This window comes from Myxine glutinosa, chromosome 4 (assembly GCF_964187855.1).
Source record: "Myxine glutinosa chromosome 4, kmMyxGlut1.1, whole genome shotgun sequence".
NCBI lineage: Eukaryota > Metazoa > Chordata > Myxini > Myxiniformes > Myxinidae > Myxine > Myxine glutinosa.
Window position 1 is genome coordinate 191,414,090 of NC_136264.1, and position 13,775 is coordinate 191,427,864.

General features: G+C 42.6%; 1 protein-coding gene across 1 annotated transcript in view; it reads right to left on the reverse strand.

Moving 5' to 3' along the window:
• The window catches only part of CADPS (calcium dependent secretion activator), a 434,176-nt gene that overhangs the window by 50,708 nt on the left and 369,693 nt on the right, over positions 1 to 13,775 (reverse strand). Inside the window, exon 22 of the mRNA XM_078776828.1 lies at positions 6,547 to 6,699. Coding sequence (XP_078632954.1) covers positions 6,547 to 6,699 — 153 coding nt within the window. The remainder of the gene's footprint in view (positions 1 to 6,546; positions 6,700 to 13,775) is intronic.

Sequence of the window (13,775 nt, forward strand, 5' to 3'; positions counted from 1 at the left end):
GAAATGCCATGACTTGCTTCCAATTTTCAAAAGTAATATTTGGTCTCTTACCGAATATGCAGCACCTGGCTGGAGCGGAGCAATTAAAAAACACCAAAATTTCTGCACTGAAAGAATTCAAAAACGTGCTCTCCTCATAATATTGGGATCCAAATATACAACTTACCAACAAGTTTTGTCTCAGTATTCACTCCCTAGTCTGGAAGAACGCAGAAAACCACTTTGGAAAAAAACTTGAAAAACTACAAATTACTTTGTAAAAAGAAAAACAATTCCCATTAATAGCTCCACAAGGATCCAAAGTTTTGTTGTAAAACAAACAGTTTCAAGAGCAAAGCTTTACCTTACTTAGTTCATATCTATAAGAGTAAAAGGCAGTGTGTGTGTGTGTGTGTGTGTGTGTGTGTGTGTGTGTGTGTGTGTGTCCCTGCATAATTCCAAAATCATGAAACGTCGTGGCCACAAACTTTACATGCATCTTGTTCGACCTCAAAGGGAGTGCATGGATGAAAACTGAGTGCTTGAGTGTGTTTAAAAACATATTTTGAAGATCATTTATGTTAAAATTTCCATTAAAAGTAGAAACAGGCTTATCTATGATTAGCCTGTGTTCAGCTCGCTCTGCTCAGTCTTAATGCTGACATTTTGGCCGCTCTGCTCAAATATGCCTTGCCGCAGAACAGGTCGGTTTCTGGACAATAAAGCTTCATATCTATGAATCGTAATATCCAATGCTCGACAATTCCAATGACCCAATTCCACCATCTACAATTCCAATGTAAGAGGCATAATTATTCTTATTTGGGGTCTTTTGTGTCCTTGGGGTCTTTCGTGTCCTCTGGGTCATTGGGGTATTTTGGGTCTTCAGGGTCTTTTGGGTATTCTGGTACATCTTTTGGAATTGTAGATGGTGGCTTGCAAACCGACTCTCAACGTCAGTGTACTGAAGCGGTTTTTTTTAAATCACAAAAAATACAAGGTGCAGGGGGGTGAAATTTGCTGCACATGATGTGCAATGCACGCAGAGTAAATCGAGTGTTCATTTACGTCTGTAGGATGTCTAATAGATAAAGAAGATATAAGCACCGCTGACACAAGGCCCAGACTTCAGACTCTGCAATGCTCACGTGGTTGTACCATCAAAACCTGTTCCAACCCGTCATTTTTGACGAGCTTTATACTAGTGTATGTATATATACAGTCACGTGAAAAAGTAAGTACACCCCATGTAAAGTTTTGACTTTTTCAACATATTTCAACATACAGCTATTTGATCTTCATTTCAACAATATTGATAGATAAAGGTGATATAATGTAACAAATATCATGAAACATTTACATTTTGTAGTCCATTGTATAATTTAAATAAACACAAATGCAAATTTTGCATGTGGAAAAAGTAAGTACACCCTTGGCTCTAATAGGTGGTATTGCCCGCTTTGGCAGAAACAACCTCAAGTAGGCGTTTCTTATAACTGTCTACCAGTCTCTGACATCGACTGGGAGAAATTTTTGCCCACTCCTCCATGCAGAATTCTTTCAGCTGTGCGATGTTTGATGGGTTTCTTGCATGCACAGCTCGTTTCAAATCCCCCCACAACATCGCGATGGGATTTAGATCCGGGCTTTGACTTGGCCATTCCAGACCCTCCATTTCTTTCTTTTCAGCCATTCCTTGGTGGATTTACTGGTATGTTTAGGGTCGTTGTCATGTTGCAAGGTCCACCTTCGGTTGAGCTTCAACTTTCCGACAGATGGCCTCACATTATCCTCAAGCACCCTCTGGTACAATGAAGAATTCATAGTGGATTCGATGATGGTGAGCTGCCCAGGCCCTGATGCAGCAAAGCTGCCCCAAACAATAATATTTCCACCACCATGCTTTACAGTTGGTATCAGGTTCTTGTGGTCAAATGCTGTCTTTGGTTTTCGCCAAACACGTCTTCTGGTACTGTGGCCAAATAGCTCTACCTTTGATTCATCTGTCCAGAGCACATTGTTCCAGAAGTGCGGGTCTTTGCCAAGGTGTTCATTGGCAAACTTTAGTCTTGCCCTGATGTTCTTTCTGGACAGCAAAGGTTTCCTCCTGGCACACCTCCCATGTAGATCAAATTGCTGCAGCCTCTTTCTAATGACAGACTCGTGCACTTTGACATCAACATTGGCAAGAGCTACCTGTAGGTCCCGTGATGACATTCTGGGGTTCTTAGCGACTTATTTCAGCAGCTTGCGGTCTGCTCTCGGGCTGAACTTGCTGGGGCGGCCTGGCCTGAACAAGTTGGCAGTTGTTTGGAATCTTCTCCACTTGTAGATGATCTTCCGGACAGTCGAATGATTGATTTCAAATTGTTTGGAGATCTTTTTAAATCCCTTCCCAGACTCGTAGGCATCTATAACCTTCTTTCTGAAGGCCTCAGAGGGCTCTTTTGATCTGGGCATGGTGACGCTGCAAACTTCAACAACAAAGAGCAAACCAAACTAAATGTCTGAGGTTTAAATAAGACAGGTTCCTCCAAGATCCTCTCCAACGATGTTCTAATCATTTGCACCTGAGCTGGTGAACTTGTTTCAAATTTTACGTATTTGAAGTAGTGATGAATGGCGGGGTGTACTTACTTTTTCCACATGCGAAATTTGCATTTATGTTTATTTACATTATACAATGGACTACAAAATGTAAATGTTTCATGATATTTGTTATATTATATCACCTTTATCTATCAATATTGTTGAAATGAAGATCAAATAGCTGTATGTTGAAAAAGTCAAACTTTACATGGGGTGTACTTACTTTTTCACGTTACTGTATATATATATATATATATATATATATATATATATATATATATATATATATATATATATATATATATATATATATATATATATATACAGTGGAACCTTGACTTACGAGTGCCCCAACTTACGAGTTTTTCGAGATACGAGCCGTCGCTCGGGCGGTTTATTGCTTTGAGATGCGAGCCGAGATCTGAGTTACGAGCTTTCGCCACCCGGTCACGTGGTTATCTTGCCGTGCAAGTACAGTATCTCTGTCGTATAGCGCTGCATTTTTGTTTTCGCATGTTGGTTATTTTGAGTTTACGCCGCCAGGTGGGTTCTGGTCACGTGGTTATCTTGCCGTGCAAGTACAGTATCTCTGACGTATAGCGCTGCATTTTTGTTTTCGCATGTTGGTTATTTTGAGTTTACGCCGCCAGGTGGGTTCTGGTCATGTGGTTATCTTGCCGTGCAAGTACAGTATCTCTGTCGTATAGCGCTGCATTTTTGTTTTCGCATGTTGGTTATTTTGAGTTTACGCCGCCAGGTGGGTTCCGGTCATGTGGTTATCTTGCCGTGCAAGTACAGTATCTCTGCCGTCAACTTGTTCAGAGTGCCGGCGATAGCTCGCCTTCTCTTTGTGGAAAACACGGTACTGAGAAGAAGAAGAGGATGATGTGCTTGGATATAAAACACGCAATCGTCGAAAAACATGAGCGAGGTGTCGAGGAGGACGTATATAACGGCAGAGGAGAAGAGCATGCCAGGCCACAACTTGTGGATATAAAACACGCAATCGTCGTGTTTTATATAAAACTTGTGCTTGGATATAAAACACGCAATCGTCGAAAAACATGAGCGAGGTGCCGAGGAGGACGTATATAACGGCAGAGGAGAAGAGCATGCCAGGTCACAACTTGTTCAGAGTGCCGGCGATAGCTCGCCTTCTCTTTGTGGAAAACACGGTGAGATCCTTAACATCCAACAACTAATGGGACGCAAACGGGGCGCCCAGTTTAGCGGTACACACATTGATGAATCACCCTGCCTGTGATTCACCCATGACAGGTTATAGCTGGGTCGGGATTCAAACCCAGGCTGGACAGTTTAGACTTTAGAGTCAAGTGTGCGTACCTCCAGTCCAGGCCATCCTGCCAACTTGTATGCTGCATACAGGTGAAATATAAAGCGCGAGATATTTTTATATAAACTGTATATTTAAAAAAAAATTGGTGTGGTTTTTGGCGGGCTGGAACGGATTAATAGCATTTCAATGCATTTTAATGGGGAAATTTGATTTGAGAAACGAGCAATTTGAGTTACGAGCTCGGTCACAGAACGAATTAAACTCGTAAGTCAAGGTTCCACTGTATATATATATATATATATATATATATATATATATATATATATATACATACATACATATATATATATATATATACACAAAGAATTAAGTTAAGCACCCCCCCCCCCGTTTTTTTACAACCTCGCACATTACAAGTTTGTTGTCGTCAAAACAGTGTAATATACCCATGTTATTGCTATATTTTCTGGAGAAGTGATATTATGGTCACATAAAAACATAACAATCATGCCGTTTTCAATATTTTATTCCGAATAATTTAAGGTGAAATTTTTTGGGAATTTTAGGCATATTTTCACCTCAATTTAAGTATGGAGCTATAGGTCCATCACGGACAGTGTGGATGACGTTTATGTTTTCTAACGTACAGTCATTGTTCTGAGAAGACCTCTAGCGATCTTTACGTCAATAACGTGTGTAGGACCCACGTGATCGGATCACTGACTCAACCCTACGTCTCATAGACCCTGTAAGCCGTCGTATGCGTTGCTGTGGCAGGTTGTTCCATTCCCGATGTAATGCACGTTCCAATTCATCCAGATTGGCTATTGGAGGGACCATCTTCGCAATTTGTCGTCCCAACATGTCCCGAACGTGCATTACATCGGGAATGGAACAACCTGCCACAGCAACGTATACGACGGCTTACAGGGTCTATGAGACGTAGGGTTGAGTCAGTGATCCGATCACGTGGGTCCTACACACGTTATTGACGCAAAGATCGCTAGAGGTCTTCTCAGAACAATGACTGTACGTTAGAAAACATAAACGTCATCCACACTGTCCGTGATGGACCTATAGCTCCATACTTAAATTGAGGTGAAAATATGCCTAAAATTCACAAAAAATTTCACCTTAAATTATTCAGAATAAAATATTGAAAACGGCATGATTGTTATGTTTTTATGTGACCATAATATCACTTCTCCAGAAAATATAGCAATAACATGGGTATATTACACTGTTTTGACGACAACAAACTTGTAATGTGCGAGGTTGTAAAAAAACGGGGGGGGTGCTTAACTTAATTCTTTGTGTATATATATATATATATATATATGTATGTATGTGTGTGTGTGTGTGTGTGTGTGTGTGTGTGTGTGTGTGTGTGTGTGTGTGTGAACGTTTTATTATATATTAAAAAACAAGGATATAATTACCTTCTTACATGTTAAGTTTCACCACACGGTGAGTTAAAATAAAGACGTTAATAAGAGTTTGGCATAAATGTGGCAAAAATGCAGTGAACTCTGCACAGAGAAATCTAACTTCGGTTTTCCAGATACAATTTTGAAAAATATGTTTTTAAAATATAAACTAATATTGCAACAAACATTTTAAAGTTACTTTTTGTCGAGGAAACCGATTCGGGCATTATTTTGAGGATTCGGTAGCTTATTTTTAGCCAGTAATCGTGTTTTGAACCAGCCTTTTCTGCTCCATATTTTCGCTGTAATTCATTCATTTTTGTCGGATTTGACATTCCCACCATTTTCTGTAATCACAGCAATCCTCTGCACACCATGTTGTGATTTGTTTAAATAAAAAAAAACAATAAAAAATTCATAACCCTAACCGTAACCCTAACCCTTATTTTTGCTCTAATTCCTTCAGGTTTGGTCAGGTTTGACATTCTGTAGTTTCAATTCCCGACACGTTATGGCAACACGTCCTCATGGTAGCATTTGCAGTCAAGCATACCAAATTTCGGGGTTCTATCTCAAATAATAACAGAGATATGGAAGGCGTCATCTTAGCCATACACGTGCATAGTCTTGCTGCTGTGCACTAAAAGTTTTACTTTACACTTTTTATTTCTATTGTAGCCTAAAAGTTTTACTGTGCACTAAATTTTGCCAAACTTGAGTCAGAGTCCTAAAGAGTCGAGTGTGAGTCCGGGTCCTAAAGAGTCGAGTGTGAGTCCGGGTCCTTAAGAGTCGAGTGTGAGTCCGAGTCCTCCAAAAAGTGTACTCGAGTGCTACATCACTGAAATACAAGACGTCGAGTGGCGAGTGTCACCTGCTCGAATACTAGGGCCATTGTGGCCAATTCAGGGTCCATAGAAGCAGCCATTCAACGTCATCATGGTGACGTCATCATGCAACTTGATTTTGGAGGAAAAGTAGAAAAATAACATAATTCCTGAATCTGTGCAGGCCAAGAGTTTGCCTCATTGCTCACCAACCATGTACGAGCAGCTATTGCCATCGCTCTGGTTAGATGAATCTATTCGGTGTCAGTTAAGCAGTGCGTGACGTCACATGCAAAAAATGTGTGATGTATTATTTTTGGCCTTGAAGATATGATGTAAATGGGCCCTGCGACTTATGAGATAACTAAAGAATGAGCTGAAAATACAACCAAAGCTGAAAAAACACAAGGTGACATTATAAAAGAAGTACCTTTTGACAGAGGTTTCGATCATGTTACTGGCCATGAGGTGCAGGCGGGCATCCAGGCTCTCTCCAAATTCAGGATCCGGCCAGTGTAGGTCATTCACAAAGCTCTGTAAAGCCTCTAGCTTCCAGAAGAGTTCAGATGGCTCTCCTGCACAGCTGCTCAGACAGGATACACATTCTGTCTAATGTAGGGGTGACATTCAAAGTGTCCTGTGATTACCTGAGAGCTCATCGCTCCATCCCACAGGTATTGTGCCAAGAAAAAAAAAAATCTTGCCCCAAGATATTACCAGCTCCTTCAGTGGAGGAATTTTTTTAGGCACACTTTTACTTCCTACGACAACCGGATCTTTTTATTTTACCCAGGAAGGTACCGAACATTATATCAGTCAGTCAGTGAGTCAGTGAGTGAGTGGTTAGAACGAGCTTTATAAATTAGATATTCTTGGGTAAAATGTCAGGGGCATAGAAAATGCCCCTATATATAAGGGCATGTACCATGTGGCAAAGTATAGAAAAGAAGAGACGTTCTATAACTTGTAGAAATACCAAACAATACAAAACAAGCATTCTGAGTATTGCGCTGCAATACATGTCCCCTACCGGCAGTCTGTCGTCCGGAAAAAACCCCCCAAAAAAAACCACCTTTAGAGGCCATTTTTCCCCGCAAAGCGGGGGTTGGCCTTTTTCGGGAACCATGGTTGTTGTTGTTTTTTGGTCCCCTTTTTGAAGCAATGTTTTACGGCCGGATGCCCTTCCTGACGCCAACCCTTTTTGCCGCCTTTAACGACAAACAGGGAATTACCAGTGAACTGGTACTCAATTAGCCGACCTCGGAAGGATGACAGGCTGAGTCAACCCCCCTGGCATTAATTCAGCGATCGACCGGGATTCGAACCCAGGATCCTAGGATCCTAAGCCGGCACCCTAGCCGCTAGCCCAACACCGTCCGGAAAACTGTTGGGGAAATTACCAAGGGTTATTTATCCACAGGTTCTGAATCGTTCCCAATCGCTAATTACCTCAGGACGGGCTCACGGGTGATTCGCACTCGGGACTTCGATTTATACACCTTGCAGACAGGTCAGCAGAAGCACGAGAAAATATGTTGTTGATAAAGAACCTTTCGAGTCGCTAAATATCAGTAATTTATTATATTTTCCGGTTCACGATCAATGATTGATGTGTATATATATGTTGCTCGGCTTGGCTCCGCCCCTCCCGAAAGCGCGCGCTGTGTTGCGCTTTTGACGTTCGAGAGACGAGGCTGAGGGTGCGCGGTGCGGCTTGAGGGGAACTCTAGAATAAACAAGAGATATCCATTTTTTTATATTTTCGTTTAATGAACGATATCTGCCAAACCACGTGCCCCATCGCAAATTTCAAAAGGACATTTTAGTACACCGACATGCTGAACAGATCTGTGAAGTTTCCCCTCGATTGGATCAAAAATGAGGGAGGAGCTCGGTTTTAAAGGTTCATGCTTAAAAACGTCATAACTCTGGAACCATGTGATGCATGACGTCATGCTCGCTGACTTTTTTGTTTGTCATGGGTATGCGATTTTGCCTGCAAAGTTTGGCCTCGATCTGTTCAGCCGTTGCAGAGAAAAAGGGGTTTTCGTGTTTTCACGAAAAACAATATGGCGGCCGAACCACGTGACCTGTGACGTCATAATCACCATCACAATATTCTTCAGACCGAGACCCCCTGCGGTGAAAATTTGATCTCAATCGGTCCTATTATTGCAGAGAAAATGGTTTTTAAAGGAAATTAAAACTTAAAATGGCATGGAGTTAAGGATCATCAGAATTATCAGAATTCCCAAAGTTCAAAGTGCCATAACTTTGTCAAAAATGATCGAAACGTCGTGAAGTTCGAACTCGATCTGTAACTTGTCATGCGGAAACCATGTGCCAAGTTTGAAATCATTAGCATTACGCGTTTAGAATAAAAGTCCGGAAAACTGTTCTTTGCGTGATGGACTGACGGACGGAGGGACGGCGTGCAAATCTACAGTCCCCTCCGGTGTACACCGGTAGGGGACTAATAAGGGGAATTCCAAAAAATATCGTGTGCATGCTGGACTACCCTTGTGTTCTGAGGAGGAACCAAGTAATGCGCTAGAAAAGTTCATATAAAGGGGCGCCAATTTGATTCATACACCTGCATGAAGAAGTAAATGTATTTTATTTGCCAGATGTAGGGTTCCCCTTTATATGAACTTTTCTAGAGCATTACTCTAAGCAATATATTTATCTATGCAATATACCAGTGGAATCCGAGAAACGCATTTTCAGTCCCCATGTAAAAGCTGCATACAGTGAAACGATCCCATATATAAAGGGAGGAGCGCTTTTTGCGCATCCCTTTGATACTTTATATATAGTTGCAGAGATGGTCATATGGGATAACAGGCATAAGATAGACTAGTTATGCCACTAATAAACGTTGAGCATAAGTGTTTGGTTTCTGGGTAAAAATGATGGGACATGTGTTGGTGTGTTCAGAAGCTGTTAAATGTGACACCTCCTCTCCGTAATGTGTCTAATGCCTGCCACCATGACCAAATAATGGCCTTGGCACCTTGGCAAAACCAGACAGACAAAACGATAAACAAGTACACATACATTCAAAGTACACCGCCCCATGCCAAATAATTAAATATGCTGCAGCGCGGCATTGCCGGGGCGCCTCCGGCGCCCGGCAATACCGCAGTGCAGCTCATAGAGGCTGCATTGGGAGGGAGAGGTGTACGCTAATTGATTGATTAATTGTATTATTAAAATCAATAAAAGATTATCACAAAATATTTTCTTAATCAATTGGCTAATAGCATAACTAAACCACTCGTGCTTCATCCGAAGATGTATCTTTTAGAAATTTAATCAAATAAGTCATTAATAAAAAATTAAATAATTAATTGATTAATCAATAAGTAATTCATCGATTAATCAATAAATAATGAATCGATTAAATGATTAATCAATTAATCAAAAATATCCTTGATAGCCACATCACTTGGTCACTGTCATGTCCAAATATTAGCTTCCCGGCTCAAAAGGTGCCTGAGATATTGGCCAAATGAGAAAGAAAATAAATAAATGATTAATAATGAAAATAAATAAATAATAATCATAAAAAAATTAAATTATCAATCAATTCGGTCACAGAACACATAAACCACCACCATTTCATCAGAATCTGTAACTGGGGGAATTTTTTTTTTTTAGTAATTAATCGAATAATTAAATAATTAATCGATACATTGATTAATTGATTAATCAATATATCAAAAATATCCTTGATAGCCACATCACCTGGTCACTCATGTCCAAATATTAGCTTCTGAGCTCAAAAGGTGCCTGAGATATTGGCCAAATGAGAAAGAAGATAAATAAATGATTAATAATCATTATAAATAATGATTAATACAAAATACATCACTCACCTCGTGAGATCTTTGAGACGGTGGCAGGGGTTTTCGACGGTCCACACGGTCTCCACGTTTTTCAAAGTTAAGTCTGTTCACAATTGTATTTTGTCGAAACTGTATTTATCGTTCGGTGTGTGAACTTATAGTGTCCCCCTTGGAAGTTCCTCGGTGTTTATCTTTCATAAATTAATCGTTTGTTTGCCGCGTCGCGGGCAAGGCCTTGCAGCCTCAGGCTTCCCCCGTCGAAGGTTGTTCCTTCCTTCGCTGTTTTGCTAGCTTTTTTGATTTCCCCTTCTCCACCAAGCTTCACCAAACATCGACTATTTGTCTAACGTTGTAACCCCCACACCCCCCCCCCCCCAAACAAACAAAAAAACAAACAAAAAAACTTTTATTTCCCTTTCTCCTCGTGTGCTTTTGCCTCTGCCCACGTGCGCTGTCTCGCCCCGCCCCCATTTCCCCCTTGCCTTCCACCTTTTGCCCTGTTCAAGTGACTCGTGGTCGTCGCTCTAGGCTTCCTCTCCCCATTGGTATTTTTGTGAATATAAGATTGTTCTTCACAGTTCTGTTTAAATATGTTTCAACTATCCCCTTCAGTGTTTTATTCAGTGGTTTATTACAACACGCTGTTTTTCTTCTTATTTAAAAGGCTCCTTTCAATTTCCTCTTCAACTCATTCCATTTCAAAAAAATATTCAATCTCTTATGATTCCAAATCACTCCATGCTCTAAATTCTCATTCATTCCATCCCTCCTCCATCGTTCTTAAACGAATCGCTAACTTGAAAATCACAACAAACCCAATTTGTTATATATGTTCATCTTTCATTAATCATCCACTTTCTAAACTCCCCCCTTGCCCCTCCCCTTCAAATCTCCCCCCCAACCATCCCTCCCAAATTCTCCCTCCTCCCACCTCCTTCTCAAAGCTGCCTCCTCCCCACTTCCTCTCCCTCCTATGTCATACCTCCACCTCCCCCAACCTTCTACTTTCCTCTGCCCCCCCCTCAAACAAACTCTCACTGTGCCTCATTCCATCACCATCAAACCTTTCGTCCTCCTCATCCTTCCCTTTCTTGTAACTCTTCTGTAATCTCTGACACACTATCAACTGCTCTTCCTACATCCCCCTCTCACCCTTCATCTGACCCTACCCCTCCCCTCCCCTGTCCTGCACCCGATGCTCCCCCTCTCTCCTCACTAACGGTATGGACCTCAAACATCCGGGGCCTTTGCTCAAACCTGATTGATCTCTCCATTCAGGTTGCTTCTGAAAATCCAGACTTGATCTGCTTAACAGAAACTTTCCTCCTTCAAGATGTCTCTGATTCCTTAATATCTCTTCCTGGTTACTCCCTCCTCCGGTACGATAGACCTGATCCTCGTCCTGGTGGTGGGGTGGCTATCTTTATCAAAAACTCTCTTCCTCACTCTCCCTGCACTGCCCTCTCTCCACCCCACCCAAAGGAGTACCTCTGGCTACGGCTTCCTCTCCGCTCCCACCTTTTGTTCATATGTGTTCTGCACAGTCCTCCAAACAGTGATGACTCCATTTACATTTCTCTATCGGACAACATGGACCAACTTCTATCAACTCATTCAAACTCTCTCTTCCTCATATGTGGCGACTTCAACTGTCATCATGCCAGCTGGCTGGGTGTGGGTTCATCTCTCACCAGCCATGGCACCTCAGCAAAGGACTTCTGCGACTCATTGGGACTGACACAATCTGTCAATTTCCCGACCCGGATCTCAGTCAATGGAGTATCTTCTCTTGTGGACTTGGTTATGACTAACTTCCCTGCAAATGTCTGCTGCTCTTCTTCTGCTCCAATCGGTTCTTCTGATCATGTGCTTGTTAAAGTGGACATCTCACTGGCCATACTCAGAGAGCCTCCTCAGCGCCGACGAGTCTGGCCTTTCACTCAGGCCGACTGGCACGGTCTGCAAGCAGCCATCAATCAACTGGACTGGTCTCCCATCTCTAATGCCTCTGACATCAATTCTTCCTGGGAATTCTTCCAAAGCAAACTGCTCTCTCTCATGCACAGATTTATCCCATCTCGTCTTCAGTTGTCTTACCCTTCCTCCCGTCCATGGTACACTGAATATTGTGGTGAGGCAGTTGCCCTGAAACAACTTGCCTTTGCGTCTTGGAAGGCAAATCTAACTGAAGGCAATCTCAGTTCCTTCCACCAAGCTCGAAACAAGTGTGTTTCTACCCTCAGGAGTGCCAGGAAGCACTATCTCTCCACACTCAAGATTGAACTCTCAAACCTGTCTCCTTCCTCCAAATCCTGGTGGCGTCTGGTCAAATCCGTTTCTGGTGTTTGTTCCCCCTCCATTACTTCAAATGGCTACACAGTTGACACCGCACGTGACAAAGCCGAATGCCTCAACTCTGTGTTTGCCTCAAAATCTTGTGTCCCAAACCCATCTCTCTCTGTTCCCACCTTTCCCAGTCGAACTCAACTGCTCCTGGACTCTGTGTCCTTCTCTCCTGACAAGGTGGAGAAGTTTTTATCAAACCTCGACTCTGATTCTGCAACTGGACCAGATGGCATCAGCCCTCGGGTCCTAAAATCCTGCTCTGCCGCTCTATCTCACCCTCTCTCTGTTCTTTTCACCCTCTCTTTTACTCAAGGTCATCTGCCAGCATCTTGGAAATCAGCAAACATTACCGCTTTACACAAAAAGTTGCAAAAACAGATCCTTGCAACTACAGACCAATCAGCCTGCTCCCAATTATCAGCAAAGTCATGGAATCCATCATTGCTTCAGATATCAAATCCTTCCTCTTCTCCAATGGCTTGATCTCTGATCATCAATTTGGATTCAGACCAGGTCATTCTACTCTGGACATGTTGCTTCTGCTGTCTCAACAATGGATGGAGGTCCTCAATGCCAAACAGGAAATCAGAGCTGTCTCACTTGACATATCACGTGCCTTCGATACGGTCTGGCACTCAGCTCTGCTCACCAAACTCACCTCCTATGGTATTCAGGGAAATCTCCACTCATGGCTTGCGGATTTCCTCTCTGGTCGTAGGCAACGTGTGGCCCTGAATGGATTTCTCTCATCTTCCCTTCCTGTTCTGGCTGGAGTTCCCCAAGGTAGTGTTCTGGGCCCTGTGCGATTTCTGGTCTTCATCAATGACCTCTCCGACTCTCTAGAAAATCCTCTCTATCTCTTTGCTGATGACTCCACTATCTGCCGCTCCATTCCTCATCCCTCAGATCGGCAGTCTGCAGCCTCCTCACTCTCTGCAGACCTGGACAAAATCACAGACTGGTCAAACAAGTGGAACATGTCTTTCAATCTTGACAAATCTCACACTCTTACAATGTCTCTCCGAAAGGACCGACTGGACAACCCTCCCATCTACTTTCTCAACCATCCTCTCCAAGAAGTTCTGTCGCTCAAGCTTTTGGGTCTCACTATCTGCCATGATCTTTCTTGGGAAAACCACATTTCCAAGCTGGCCTCCAAAGCCAGTCGCCGACTGGGCATCCTCCGTCGTGCGAAGTCCTTCCTTGGCACACCTGAGCTCCTCACCATATACAAGGCTTTCATCCGCAGCTCAATGGAATACTGTTCCCCCCTCTGGGCTGGTGCTCCTGCCTCACACCTTGCTCGGCTTCACGCTGTTGAGGCCAAAGCTTTCAGAATCATTGGAATCTCCTGCAATGTAGTTAACTCCGAGGGCCTTTCACTCACTCACCGCAGGCAGGTTGGTGGTCTTTCTGTCTTCTACCGACTCCTCTCCGGCCTTGCACCCCCAGCTCTCTCTGTGCT